We start from the raw sequence: 15,224 nt of genomic DNA, 5'->3' as shown, positions 1-15,224 counted from the left end.
TTTCCAAACCATACCTTCATTACTTAGGTTAGAATGTTTAAAAATAGCTATTGTGGTATCTACGGAATTGAAATTTTGAAGAATTTTTAGTTGCAAGCATTTAGACCTTGCTAATCAGTGTGTTCCATAAATCAACAGCATCAGAATCATAGGGGAATTTGTTAGAAATGCGGAATCTTGGCTTTCCCTTCCCCACACCTGGACCTACTGAGCCCAGATCTGTATGAACGAGATCCCAGGTGATTCTGATGCACATTAGAGTTTGAGAAACACTTAGAGCAGTGGCTCTCAACCTTGACTACACATTAGAATCACCTGGGAATCTTTTTAAAATCCTGATTTCTGGGCCTCATCCCCCGGAAATTCTGTTTCTTTGTTATGTGGTGGGGCCACAACATTAGTAACAAAGAAACAGAATTTCCGGGGGATGAGGCCCAGAAATCAGGATTTTAAAAAGATTCCCAGGTGATTCTAATGTGCAGCCAAGGTTGAGAATCACTGATCTGGCAGCTCTACATTCTTTTTCCTCTCCTGGCTACCCCCAGTCATTATTTACATTGGTCCCTGCTCCCAAAACCAAGGTTGTATAACTACATTGAGAAATGGAGTACAGGAGTTAATTGTATAGTGTTGAATTTACAGAGGATAAGCCACAAAGCATCAAAAGCAGGAACTGTCTGTTCCAGTTAAGGACAGACCAGCAAAGGATTTGTTGCTGGTTATATAACCTGGGAGTCACAGTGAATAACAGGCATTGTGAGGCAGAGGGGGAATGGTTGTGATGAAAAGCAAAGTAAAATGCCTAAATGCAGGGCTCCATATACAAAGACGACTCTGGTGAGTTTCTCTCCTGGTAATTGAGTGATTAAAAGTCTAGTGTAGTGATTAAGAGCTCAGACTCTGAGCTAACAATTTTCTTGGTTCAAATCCCAAATAATTTACTTCTTATCTCATGACTGTGGGCAAATTACTTAACCTTTCTAACCTCTTCATCTGAAAATATAAAAAAGAAAACAATAGAACATACCTCATAGGGTTATTGTAAAGAAAAAATGCGGAAATCTTTGTAAAACTACTTAGCACAGTGTCTGAAACAGTAAATACTCATTAAGTGTTAGGATGTTTTTATTTGTGTGTTTGTTCATTGATTCATTTATTAAGTAAGATTCTTCTCATCAGTTTCCCATGTGCACAATAGATTATTTTAGGTGGATTTTCTGGTATTTGATTATGGTCTGTGGCCATGGCAAAGAGCTGCAGCTTTAACCAAAGGAAATTCTCTACAGCTAGAGTGGGTGTCTGTTGATCACCTCTGAGATAATGAGTTCTATGCTGGGTGTGATAGTGGTGGTGGTGGTGGTAGGGAGTCTAATGAAAGAAAATGAGGAATATCATAAAGTCCATTGAGGCATTTGGATTCTGAGTTGCAGGAAATGAGATATACACGTACATGGAAGAAAATCTCAAAAGATGTTTCCAAAACAGCATGTTCATAAGTTGAAAATTATACCGTAGAAATTAGCGTGTTTGGAGTGCTTGAAAGACAACCACCAATATTGGTCATTAACACCTTTTATTTTCTTTGGTGTCTTCTACAAAGAAGGAAGAAAATGGGAGAGAAGAGATCTATTAGGCAAAACTGTAGTTTGACATGCACTAAATATTTATTCTAATCTTTTTTTTCAATACTTTCTAATATTGATTTAGAAGCTGACTAAGCACTAGAAGGCAGAATGTGAATGTGTTGATATTGATACAGTTAAAATAGATGCCAGCCTCACCCCTCACTGTGGCTATGTGAACAGAGTGCAGGCAAGAGGGCAAAGTGAGGAAGGGTGCTAATCAAATAGTGTTCTATAACTTCACCATCCCACTTTACATTGACCTCTTTTTAATATTTTTAAAGGACTTCAGGCTTTAGAAAAACTAGGAAAGGAGATGAAGTTGAGAAATGTTCAACCAAAGAGCTGTAAATCAGGTGAAACATGATAAAGCTTGATGTATTATCTATCTAGAGGAATTTAGGAAGGAAAGGTGGCTTAGAAAAATGGTTTAGAAATAGGCTTGTGGAAAACAGTGTTGGTTCCTTGTCCTCTATTCCCTAGGGTGCCTGCTGCTCTCTGCATGTCCAGAGCAGTTTTAGAAAGATGCTTCTGTCTTCAGGTCTGGAAGAGGTGGGCAAGGAAGGGACAGATTTGGGCTGGGGAGAGCGGAGAATGGGTAGAGTTGGTAGTGGAAAGGCTGGGCGGAAGGCGGGGGGGGGGGGGGGTAGATAAAAATACCATGGACTAAGACCATGACAGTAGGGTGAGAGAGTTTTCAAAGTCACTTGTGAAATTGTCTTATCATGGACATCTTTAAAATGGAGGGGGGGGGGGGGGGACAGAACACTTCAGGAATGAATACCCAAGGCCATCTCTAACTTAGAAACAAGTAAAAAATCAGCATCCATCGAGGGATGGTGAGACATCATGCGAGGATCACTCAGGGCCTGGCTGACACTTTGAGCCTGAGATCCCCTTCGGATGTTTGCTTCCCAGACTCTGGTCCTCCGTCTAACCTGACTTTCTCTTTGCTTCTTTCCACAGTGCCCGTGTATCCCAAGTCAGCAGCGTTTCGACAACAGGAGAGTAAGTTACTGGAATCGGGTGCTTCCCCGACTCGCCCCCCCCCCCCCAGCCCCCCGCCCCACTTACCTCTTATTAAACAGGAAAAAAGGAAATTCTAATGTTGGATAGTATTGGAAGATTAATACAATAAGCAAGCAAATGATTTTGAAAACTACACAGAGGAGCACTGAGTAACAAGTGTTCCTATTTGAGCTTCTGTGTGGATATGTGACTAGAGACAGCTCTACCATGACAACGTATGAGATTTATATTTATTTCAGTCTAAATAACGTCAAGTCAATATTTGCAAAGCGGTCAGTTTGCTTTGAGAGGTGTCTTGCAACAGAGGATGCCAGTAAAGGTTAAGATATTAACCATGCCTTTACTTCTTCCTTCGTTAATTTTAGTCAGCCTACATTTATTGCGGGCCTGCAGTATGCCAAGTACAGTGTTAGGTGTGTAATGTCAAATGAACCCTGGGCTCAGCCTCCTAGGGACATAGAAAATAAAGCAAACTAGTGAAAACACGTCCTTTTCCACAGGACAGCAGCAGTGCCCTGTTAATTTTGCCCACCGCATGTCTTTTTCCTCCTAAGGCTACCAATTGCATTTAACTGAAATCTAAACTCCTGTTATCTGCCCTTGCCTACATGTCCAGCTACATTGTTCATTATGCTTCAAACACATGACCTTCTGTTTCTGGAATGGACCAAGCATATAGCTGCCTTAGAGCCCTTGCACTGGCTGTTCCTCAGCTTGGCCATGCACTTCTTATCATTCACCTCTTTGTTCAAATGTCACCTTATTTAAGAAGTCATCCCTGACTACCCATAGTCACTCTCCAACCCTGTCCTCTATTGTAGAAGACTCATCACTATTTGAAATTTCATGATCTATTTATTATCTGTATTACCTCATAGATAGATAGAATATATATATATATATATATATATATATATATATATATATATATATTCTGTCATATTCGTGGCTGTATTCCTAACACCTAGAAAGATGCCTGGCATATGTTAATCACTAAATATTTGTAAATAGTCCCTTGCCCAAAGATTTTCCATTGCACCCACCTCTTTCTTCCTTGCTGGCACATGGGTGGGCCTTTTTGGAGCATCTTCCATCAGCAGGGATCAGGTGGAGGAAGATGTGATATGATAAGGAGGGAGAGAGAAGAATTAGAAGTATTAATTGGTATGAATTTAGATTTAATAGGATGAATTTGGATTTTTTTTCTTTTTGTTAGGTAAGAGAGCAATTAAATCAAAGGGCAGGATTAACCTCTCTTACCTTTGTGAAGTCTAAAGAGATTCCAGAATTATCCTAAAATTGACATTTTCTTGCTTTTTTTGTTTCCTGATAACCTTTATTTTTTTGTATGTCTTGTATAGTTTGGAAAGGTGTGGGGTTGGTCTATATGTATATTCAGGGTGTCCCAAAAAATTGTATATACACTTTAACAGCTGATCACTCAATTTTGAAAATGAAATGTATTTTGATAAACACTACCTTTATAATTATTCAAAGTGTGTGTATTCATTTTTCTGGGACACCCTATATTAATGTACTCACATTCCTATGTACTGCTATTAGGTAATCTTGAATCATTGAGAAGTGGAGTTCTAAATATAAAAATTCTGATGCCCAAGTTAGACTATACTTGCTCATTGTCTTCAAATAGTATTAAAGAAATTTCTATGAGACTATTATAAAATTACTAGAGGCCAGGTGCACGAAATCTGTGCACTAAGGGTTAGTCCCTCAGCCCATCCTGCACCCTCTCCAATCCAGGGACCCCTTGGGGGAAATCTGACTGCCGGTTTAGGCCCGATCCCACAGGCAGTCAGACATCCTTCTCACAATCTAGGACTGCTGGCTCCCAACCGCTCACCTGCCTGCCTGCCTGCCTGATTGCCCCTAACCGCTTCTGCCTGCCAGCCTGATCACCCCCTAACCCCTCCCCTGCTGGCCTGGTCGCCCCCAACTGCCCTCCCCTGCTGGCCTGATTGCCCACAACTGCCCTCCCCTGCAGGCCATCTTGTGCCCACATGTGGGCAGACATCTTGTGCAAGGGTGTGATGGTCAATTTGCATATTACCTCTTTATTATATAGGATACTTGGAAAATCTAAAATTCTTAAAATCCATTTTATTAGAATGAATGTAAAGTTTTCAAAATCCATTAGAATGAATGTATGTCTCAATCTGAACATTCAAAATATATACATATGGTTCTTTTTAAAAATTTTAACAGCTTTATTGAGGTATCATTGATATCCAAACTACACATGTGTAATGTGTACAGTTTGATGAGTTTGGATGTGATTCTTTTTTCAGGTGAAGAAAAACATGTTTTGAGGAGCATAAGTTTAGATTAATGTCAGCTTACTCAGAATTAGTGTGATGAAAAGTTTAGACACATTCAAAGATTATGTAGCTTTAAAAATGATACCTTATCTTATCATGAGGTCTTTTCAGCCCCTGGGCTTCACTATTTTTCTCAGGTTGAACAAAAGAAATCTATTCGATCTTCAGTTATACTGGGGTGTTTGTATGAATACAGCTTCAATTATATACATCATAATTGATTAGAGATTCAGACAGATTTCGCTGTTCTGTTATGAGTAATAATTGTCATGGTGAGATATTCTTTTTTTGATAGCATTGCTCCCTATATAATTTTATCTTAAAGGAATTTCAAATAAATAATAGACATAAAATTATTTGTGCCAGTTTTGTTTTGTAAATCATATTCTCCTCCTCTGCAAAACTGGTATGAAATCTGGAAGAAACTCACCTGTGTAAGAATAGGTCCATTATTATTCTATGAGGAAAAAAGTCTTTCCTCATTCTGTCTTATATTAAATGACCCTTATTTCCTGAATGCCTCTGTTGCTAGACTTGCTGTGAGCATTTCAGGAATCCTGGACTCATAAAAAGGAGAGACACAGTTATCAAATTGATGGCATTTGGTCAGTTTAGTTTTTAACTCACAATGCAAATATTCATGGGATGAATGCCTCAAACACTGTTGTTGCTCATGAACTTGTAGTAGCTCTTCCATTGGAATACCAGTATTTTCATATTTATGGGCACATATTTTTTTAAATATGTTTTTATTGATTTAAGAGAGGAAGGGATCAGGAGAGAGAGATAGAAACATCAATGATGAGAGAGAATCATTGATCGGCTGCCTCCTGCACGCCCCACACCAGGGATGGAGCCTGAAACCCGGGCATGTGCCCTGACTGGGAATCAAACCATAACCTCCTGGCTCATGGGTCCAGACTCAGCCACTGAGCCATGCCACACCAGCCGGGCTGGGCACATATTTTTAAAGGCAACTATTGATAAACTTGATTGCTTGAATCACTCTGTATTCTTATTTTTTTTCTTTTCTTTCTTTCTTTTTTTTTACCAGACTCTTAGAAAGAACTATCCGGTCAGCTGTGGAGCAGCATCTTTTTGATGTTAGTAGCTCTGGAGGACAAAGCTCAGAGGACTCAGAATCTGGAACATCCCTAGCCCCTTCCACCGCATCCGCCAGGCAGCGCCGCCGCCAGTCCAAGGAGCAGGATGAGGTTCGACACGGCAGAGACATGTGAGTTGGCATTGCTGATTCTTGTTTGTGTTTTCTGTTCTTTTAAAAATAAACACCTGAATTAGTCGCTGTGTCATAGTCATTCCCATTTCAGTATTTACGTTAAAACTTTAAGAAGTTTTTGTTTTGACCCTTCTAAACTTAGCTAACATTTGGGAATTTAGAGGTGGTTGAATAAACATTTCAGTGTAGTCTCCATGTTTGATATGTTGTAGGAAGCCACCTCTATCTAATACATTTCATGGTTTCCTTGCAAATATCTTATTTTAAGGGATTCTGAAGAATTGGAGGAGTAAATTGCTATTTGCCTGTCCAAATGTGGTGTTTTCTTGTTAGATGTTCAGTTAGCTGCTAGATTACCTTATGAACCAACAATTTTTTCTACTATGTTGACCTAATTACATACTAGAATATCTTTCTCGTACTCTGACAGTTGATTATGTTTTAGTATAAGGTTGAGCATAAGTCTAATCAAAAGTGGAAATACTTGAAGTTTTTATTATTATAATGACTAATTTTAAGGCATTCCCACATCATGAATTTCAAGAATAGTATTACAAGGAACTTTATTCTCCATTAATAGGTTTGATAAATACCAATGAACAATCATTGAATAATCATGATTTAAATTGTCAAATAAAATAAATTTGCATATAACTGACTATATTGATATATTTTCCCAAAAGGTTTAATATTTTTATGTACTATAGCACTTGGGCTCTATAAAATTATGTTTTGAACCCATTATTAAATGTCCAAGACTAAACTAAACCCTAGTTCCCATCATTCTTTCTTACCTGGACTCATAAGTTCCATCAAAATATTCATTAATAAAAGAAAAAAAAATTTTTTTACTTAAAGAAAGACACAGAAGATAAATAGTATAAGTAAATCCCATGCTCCACATCACTTAAAGGCTATATTAACAACTGTAATTTGAGAATAAAATAGTGTCAGAGGTGTAACCCACTGACTTTCCAGGTGACATAAGCAGCACTTATTTTCCATTTTTATTGAGTAATAACTGACATGCATGACTATATAAGCATAAAGCATGATGGTTTGATTTATATATATTGTGAAATAATACCACAGAAATTTTAGCTAATCACTTTTTTTAAAAAAGCCTTTATTCGAGCTTATGGAAAGGAGGGGGTACTGTAATATTCCCTTTAGAGAATAGAAAAATTATGATACCGGAGATACTTGCATTTAAAGTTAGCTACTGACTAAGCTCTATAGGAAGTGTTTAGGAATATGATCAGTTTGTGAACTGCTTATGTTGTGTTATACAGCAAGTAGGAGTTATTCATTTAATACTGTTCTTATCCTCTGCCTTGTTTTTTTCCAGATAGTTTGCAGCAACACTTCTCATTTTTAAAATATCCTCAGTGTGCCACAGCATGCTGCTTTTCACCCACCCTCTTGTTTGGACAGAGGGAAAGCAAGCAGAGGTTGGAAGTGGTAGTGAGGTGGGCAGAGAGAACAGAAACCCATGGTGATCGTGGTGATAGTGGGTGCCTGGCAGCGGGCAGGAGAAACACAGGGGGGTTAGGTCAGAAACAGGAGAGAAATATGAAGCACAATAGAGGCCCAGTGCATGAAATTCTTGCACGGGTAGGGTCCCTAGGCTTGGCCAGCAATCAGGGCTTATCTGTGGGGCAACTGGTGGGGCAATCGGGGGCAGGGATGGGGCCCACTGGCACCCTCCTTGGCTGGCCTGGGACCTGCGGGCTGGGGGCAGCTCCTGCATTGAGTGTCTGCTCCTTGGTGGTCAGTGTGCATCATAGTGACTGGTTATTCCACCAGTCGTTCTGCTGTTTGGTTGATTTACATACTAGGCTTTTCTAAAATAATTAAAGTGTAAAATGCTAATTAGACAGATGAATGATCTTCCAGACATCATTCCAGACGTTCCTCCAGACAAAGCCACAGCAGTGGGGGCTGAGGCAGAGGCGGTTAGGGGTGATCAGGCAGGCAGGCAGGCAGAGTAGTTAGGGGCAATCAGGTAGGCAGGCAGGCGAGCGGTTAGAAGCCAGTGGTCCCAGATTGAGAGAGGAATGTCCGACTGCCGGTTTAGGGATGTCCTAAACCGGCAGTCGGATATCCCCCAAGGGGTCCTGGATTGTGAGAGGGTGCAGGCCGGGCTGAGGGACACTCCCCCCCCCCCCGCCCCCACCCTGTGCACAAATTTCATGCACTGGACCTCTAGTATTATATAGGATGGTAACCTCTCCTGCAGATTTTACATATAGTTTCCCAAGACCGGGATATTTCTATGAGTTATCTTGATTATATTTTACTATCCACATCTGGGGAGCTAAAGGAGATGGAGAATAGTAGAGAGAGCCTAACTAATCATCTAAACACCCATGAAACTTTAGCCTTTCCCTTAATTTTCCTTCCCTGGTATCCCTTTCACCATTCATTCTAGTCACTGTGGTCAAACCACAGCTGTGAATTGAGTGATAGAATCCTGGGTGAAACCTATATATAGCTGAGTAACTTACAAACAGTTTCACCTGACTTTTTTTTTTTTTTAGTTAGTATGTTGTCTGGCACTCAGAAGCCCTCTTCCTATCCTCCTAGTCTTGAGGCCTCTCCTAAGCTGACCCTGGTCATTCTCATGTCTTGATAGTCCTTCAACTCCCAGCCTATCCTGAACCACTTCTCTGAGCCCTCCAGATCTTTGGAAAGCAAGGCCCTTACCTCTCATGCCTAGATCTTTTCCCCATGAAGGTTCTCGCACATGTCCCCAGGAGATATATTCACTATGGCATCAATTGTGAGGAGGCACATATGGCATCATTATTATAGCTTACTAGAGGCCTAGTACACAACATTCGTGCACTTGAGGAGGGAGTGTCCCTCAGCCCCGCCTGCGCCCTCTCACAGCCTGGGAGCCCTCGGGGGAGGTCCAACTGATGGCCTAAGCCATCAGTCAGACATCCTTAGCGCTGCCGCAGAGGCAGGAGAGGCTCCCGCCATTGCCGCTGCATTCGCCAACTGTCAGCCTGGTTTGGAGCCCCTGCAGGGGGAGCGCACTAACCACCAGGGGGCAGCTCCTGCATTGAGCATCTGCCCCCTTGTGGTCAGTGTGCTTCATAGCAACTGGTCGTTCCACCATTCAGTCGATTTGCATATTACCCTTCTATAGGATAGTATGTTTTTCTCAATAGACGCTTATGTGTAATTGATTCATGTATCTAATATTTTCATCAGGCTTTGCTTGAAAAATAAGGGAAGATTAAACTAGATTTTACTCTATATTCTATTCAAAACTATTAGCCCTATGGAATGGTTAAAAATGTTTTGAAAAATAGAAATTTTATTGACTATTATTTTGCCTCTAAGAATTTAGAGCTGCAACCATATATATTTTTTTAAATCCCTTGCCCAGCCAGCGTGGCTCACTGGTTGAGTGTCAACCTCTGAGGCAGGAGGTCAGGGTTTAATTCCTGCTCAGGGCACATGCCCAGGTTGCAGACTCGATCCCCAGTAGCAGACATGCAGGAGGCAGCTGATCAGTGATTCTCTCTCATCATTGATGTTTCTATCTCTCTCGCCCTCTCCCTTCCTCTCTGAAATCAATTAAAAAAAAATTTTTTTTTAATGTTTTTAATCCTTGAAACAGAACACACCCAAAAAATCTCACAAACAAAAAAAAAATTTTCACAAAAAATAATATCTTGAAACCAGTGGTGACCATATTTTGAGATGAGATTAAAGAGTCAATAAAGTCTGTACTAAAATCATCATGGCAAATTTTTTTTTTATTTCAATTGATCAGCAGCCTAGCCAGGTTCTCTAGCCAGGTTCTAGCCAGGATCTCCAGCCAGGCTCTGTCATCATGGCAAATTTTTGAAATAAGCAAGATAATAAATACTACATTGTAGTGCACATGATTTCTTATTCATCTAAATTTATACAGAAACATTATTAGGCTTATATTACTATTTGCTACAATATAAATATAAAAACTTAAGCAAAATATTTATTATGTGAAAGAGTACAGTTTACAGATTTACCATCTGCTGGATGCATGGAAATGTTGAATATTTCTGGTGGGTATATGGAAGTTCAATGCAATAGTTTATTTTTCTATATGTTTGAAAATTTCATAATAAATATTTATTGAAAGCAAAGCATTACTTAAAATTGGTTTTAATCTTCTAAAACACAAATGAACTATAAAATTTTTATTATATAAATATTAAATTCCTACTGTAATTAAAAATCATGTTATATTAGGGGAGTAAGATGCTCAGTATTGCTAGTACATTAAATGTGTGCATGAGGGTGAGGAGGAAACTCTGAACAAAAAACAAAAACAAGAAATAAGATCTAGATAGTGAAAGTGAGAGACCACGGAGATCTAATTCAAGTCAAAGTTAAGTGATGTCAAGTCTGATTGAAACCTGTCCCAATGTGGCTGGAAGGAGTTGTGCACCGGTGCTCCTCACACTCACACAGGTGCTGTGGGGAGAGGCATTGACTCACGACAGCAAAGACTTTCCCTGGAGGAGAGCAGGATTTCCACATGAGCACAACTACACAATCAGATTTTTTTTTAATATATATTTTATTGATTTTACAGAGAAGAAGGGAGAGGGATAGAGAGTTAGAAACATCAATGAGAGAGAAACATCCATCAACTGCCTCCTACTGGGGATGTGCCCGCAACCAAAGTACATGCCCTTGACTGGAATTGAACCTGGGGCCCTTCAGTCCGCAGGCCGAGGCTTTATCCACTGAGCCAAACCGGTTAGGGCACCACAATCAGATTTTCATGTATTTATGTGGTAGGATTTTTTCCAGCCATTCATTCACTATTCAAAAGCTTATAAAGTAAACCTTGTCTTTTAATTTCTAAAAATAATTTTCATCTTTTGTATTAATCGGCTAGGGCTACCGGGCTGTGGGGCTTAGACAACAGAAATTGGTTTTCTCACAGTTCTGAGAGTCTGGAAGTCCGAGATCAGGTGCTGACAGGGTTGGTTTTGGGTGAGACCTCTCTCCATGACTTGCAGACGGGCCTTCTCACTGTGTCCTCACACAGACTTTCCTCTATGTGGGTGCTGTCCTGGCGCTTCTCCCCCTTCTTCTGAGGACACCTGTTCTGATTAAGCCCCCACCGTTTCCACCTCACGTAACCTTAATTACCTCCTAAAGGACCCTGTCTCCAAATACAGCCCCAGTGGGGATTAGGGTCTCAACATAAGAATTTGGGGAATGTAGTTTAGTTAGTGGATAACAGTTTTAAAACATCCCCACCCCCATTAAAAATTTATAACTGGATGTTTATCCCAGGAGTTTAGGGACAGCATTAAGAATAACAAGAAGATCCCCAGCCGGTTTGGCTCAGTGGACCCACCCAAGGGTCCTGGATTCAATTCCAGTTAAGGGTGTGTTTCTCTCACATCGGTATTTCTCTCAGTCTTTCCCTCTTCCACTCTTTCTAAAAATCAATGGAAAAATATCCTCAGGTGAGGATTTAAAAAAAAAAAAGAAGAAGAAGAATGACAAGAAGACAGACTATATTGGTACAATGAACAGTTTTGAACTTCAGAACAAACTCACCCAGCCACCCATAGCGGGCACTGCTCTCAGTGCGTGGGGGGGGAGCCTTGAAGAATGTTAGTATAAGTTTATGTGCTGGCATGTTAGTCCCTATTGATACGCGAATGGTGAGCTCGGACTCTCATTGTGGGTACTTGTCCTACGACGTTGGAAGAATAAAATTAATGGACTAAAATGTTTTAATGGGGAGGGGTCCCCAAATGGGGAAAACCTGCCCGCCCCCACTCTAAAATGGGAAAACCCAGTCTTCTGAGTCTCTTTGTCTGTGGGTTTATGAATGCTGGAAGCTCTTTGTTCATCCCATTTCCTAATTGGCCCCTTCCTTATTTTATGTCCCCTGTGCTTTCCGAATTGTCCACTGTCCTCCTTACTCCTACAAGGTATCAGTTCCAAAGTTTCAAAGCCCATCGTACCCCCCTCTTCTTCCCCTTCTCTTGTAACGTTCTTATAAACAATCTGGCGCCTCTCCATGGACCCCCCTTTCCTAAAACCGCCTTTCCTGTCTCGAAACTCCCTTCACTACCAGCTTTTCCTGATGTCTTCAAGTATTTTATATTAGGATTTTTCCTATAAAGGTTGCACATAACTTTTATATAATTTTGCTAAAGCTATACATTTTTACATGAAAAGTATAAAATAAGAATAAATTAAATATGGAGTATAAAAATCACCAAAGATAGTATAACTTTGAAAATGTTATGATTATATTAATTCATAATTTTGTTCCATTATATCCCATCTAAGACAGATATGAATTTAGTTTGCAGAATAAATATTTAATATTATCTTTCATTTTGGGATATGATTGAACTGATAGTAAAATATGGCCATGTGTTTTTATTTTTTAAAGCTCATTTATTTTAAGATGTAGCTTTAGGTGTTTAGGGAGGTACTTTTAGGGTCATACCATGAAGAAGAGTAAAAGCTCATTCATTTGTACCTTACCAAGGCATGGTGCTATATGGATGGTTTAATTTGTTTTGTGATGTGATAAAAGACAAACATTTTGCTAAGTAATTTAATTTTGTGAAAACCTCTTAAAAGGGAATGTTTGAAATTCTTAAAACAATTTCAAGAACATGAAATGAATTAAATTCTGTAATTATGACATTCGTATATACATCTACAGCTAAGTCATGAAGGACCTCCAGTTATAAGCTTACATTCTGGAATTCCTTGCACTGGGAAGTAATAAATTTATATTTTAATTAAAAATGATTTGTATTCCAGCCAAAGTGCTCCTCAGTAGATGAGTGCATAAAAAGCTGTGGTACATTTACATAATGGAATACTATGCAGCTGTAAAAAAAGAAGGACCTCTTACCCTTTGAGACAGTATGGGGGGACCTAGAGAGTATTATGCTAAGGAAATAAGCCAATCAGAGAAAGACAAGTATCACATGATCTCACTCATATATGTAAGCTAATGAACAAAATAAACTGACAAACAAAATAGATCCAGAGACTTGGAAGCATACAACAGACTGACAAATCTCAGAGGGAAGGGTGGTGGGGGAAGAGATTAACCAAAGAATTTATATGCACATATGCATAGCCCACAGATACAGACAATAGTGCTGTAAAGGCCTGGGGAGGGCCAGGAGCAGGTTAGAGGAGGTCAAGGGGAGGGGGGAGAGGACATCTGTGTACTTCCAGCAATAAAGATACATTTTTTTAAATGATCTGTATTCCATAGATTTTATTGTGCTGTTTCTACCAAGATTATCTAACATGGTCAGATTTATATATTAATGAATTTTTACTACTCTAAAATGTCTTTATCATTTGGGAAAATCATCATGTCCCATTCTAGAGAAACACATATTTCCTTTTCAGATTTTTTTTCATACATTGTATCAATGTGTAAGGTGTGTGTGTGTGTACACATATATACGGGAGGGGGGCAGAATTATTTTGTTAGCTTACACCAGGGATCCTCAAACTTTTTAAACGGGGTGCCAGTTCACTGTCCCTCAGACCGTTGGAGGGCCGGACTATAGTTTAAAAAAAAACTATGAACAAATTCCTATGCACACTGCACATATCTTATTTTGAAGTAAAAAAACAAAACGGGAACAAATACATTATTTGTATTTGCATGTGGCCCACGGGCCGTAGTTTAAGGACCCCTGGCTTACACTAATCTTCATGTTTGAATACAAATTACTTTTGGTACAAATACAAAAGTTGTTCATTTGCTAGAAACACAGCTCTTGCCAATTGCCTCTAGGAGTAATTTCTCTTTTAATGTGATTTATTTGGCACCAAGGGGTTTCAGGAGTGGCACTCTGCTCAGATTTTGATCAAATACGCAAACTGGAATTTCTAGGCACTCTTCTGACTCCTGTGTGAGGCAGTGGCAGTGTCATTAAAATGCCTCTTTTACCTTTTGAGATACAACTAAGATAATTTTCTTTCAATTCTAGGGGACTCATCAACAAAGAAAATATTCCTTCTGGGCTCAGCAACCTTGATGATTGTATTTTGAATGCTCAGGAAGTGGGAAATTTACATGAAAATACTTCTGGCTATATTGGAGAAAGGAGCAAACCTAAACGTCAGAAGTCCAGTTCCAAACTTTCTGATCTCAATGAAAATCAAGCTTATCTTGTGGTAAGTGAATAATTTTGTAAGATTTTTACTTGCGACCAATTAGGAAATATCACATCTCTTTTCCTTGCTTTGTAAAAAATGAATAATAATTTCAGTCTTGAGTTTTACAAAATTATAAATTATGAATTCTGAAAGAGACCTTAGAGCTACCTGCTATACACACTTGTATTTCATTTTTATAAATATAAAAGGCTGGGAAGGATTATATTCTGCCAAAGGAACCAGAGAGAGAACTAACTTGAGTTCCATATTATTCAAATTGATCTGACTTGTCATTCTTTTGAGCATTTTTAACTTTTATTTTTGGGACAGAATTGTCAGTAATTTGCATTTGTCCTTGTTTTCCATATTCTATTTGTTCTTATCTATATGAATATGTAAAAATCAAGTTTTAATGAATGAACTTAAAGCCAGGTGAAAGGAAAATACAAAGGGAAAGAGGATCAACTTTCTTCATGTTCAGAAATTTATTTTCAAATCTGTATTCTATCAAGTATTTTCTTCTAAATTAGTCAGAAAACCCCCCCCCAAAAAAAAAAAAATTAATCTCCCACACAGTTTCCTCAGACCTGAACCTTGGATCATTAATTTGATATATAAGGTGTTACAAGAGATTTCAGTCAATAACTAAAACATTATATGGTTTAGCAATGAATATATATCACCCTTTTTTGTGTATTCAGTTTCTCTGGAAAGTGAGAACCAAAAGTCTGTCTTCTAATTCTCTTTATTTAAAAAAAATTTTCAAAAAGATATAAAGGGGAGATAGATTGTATAGCATAGCATGAACTGGTGTTCCTAATAAAAACA

At 39.0% G+C, this 15,224-nt stretch overlaps 1 protein-coding gene across 3 annotated transcripts in view; it reads left to right on the top strand.

Moving 5' to 3' along the window:
• FAM13A (family with sequence similarity 13 member A) overlaps positions 1–15,224 on the top strand; it is a 276,291-nt gene that overhangs the window by 205,451 nt on the left and 55,616 nt on the right. For all 3 annotated transcript variants that reach the window (XM_036339586.1, XM_036339576.1, XM_036339596.1), the window contains exons 9-11: positions 2,589–2,630; positions 6,042–6,221; positions 14,228–14,414. In XM_036339586.1, coding sequence (XP_036195479.1) covers positions 2,589–2,630; positions 6,042–6,221; positions 14,228–14,414 — 409 coding nt within the window. The remainder of the gene's footprint in view (positions 1–2,588; positions 2,631–6,041; positions 6,222–14,227; positions 14,415–15,224) is intronic.

Source organism: Myotis myotis, unplaced genomic scaffold, assembly GCF_014108235.1.
Source record: "Myotis myotis isolate mMyoMyo1 unplaced genomic scaffold, mMyoMyo1.p scaffold_m19_p_1, whole genome shotgun sequence".
Lineage (NCBI taxonomy): Eukaryota > Metazoa > Chordata > Mammalia > Chiroptera > Vespertilionidae > Myotis > Myotis myotis.
Note: the sequence above shows the minus strand (reverse complement) of the source record. Positions and strands in the feature narration are given on the sequence as shown.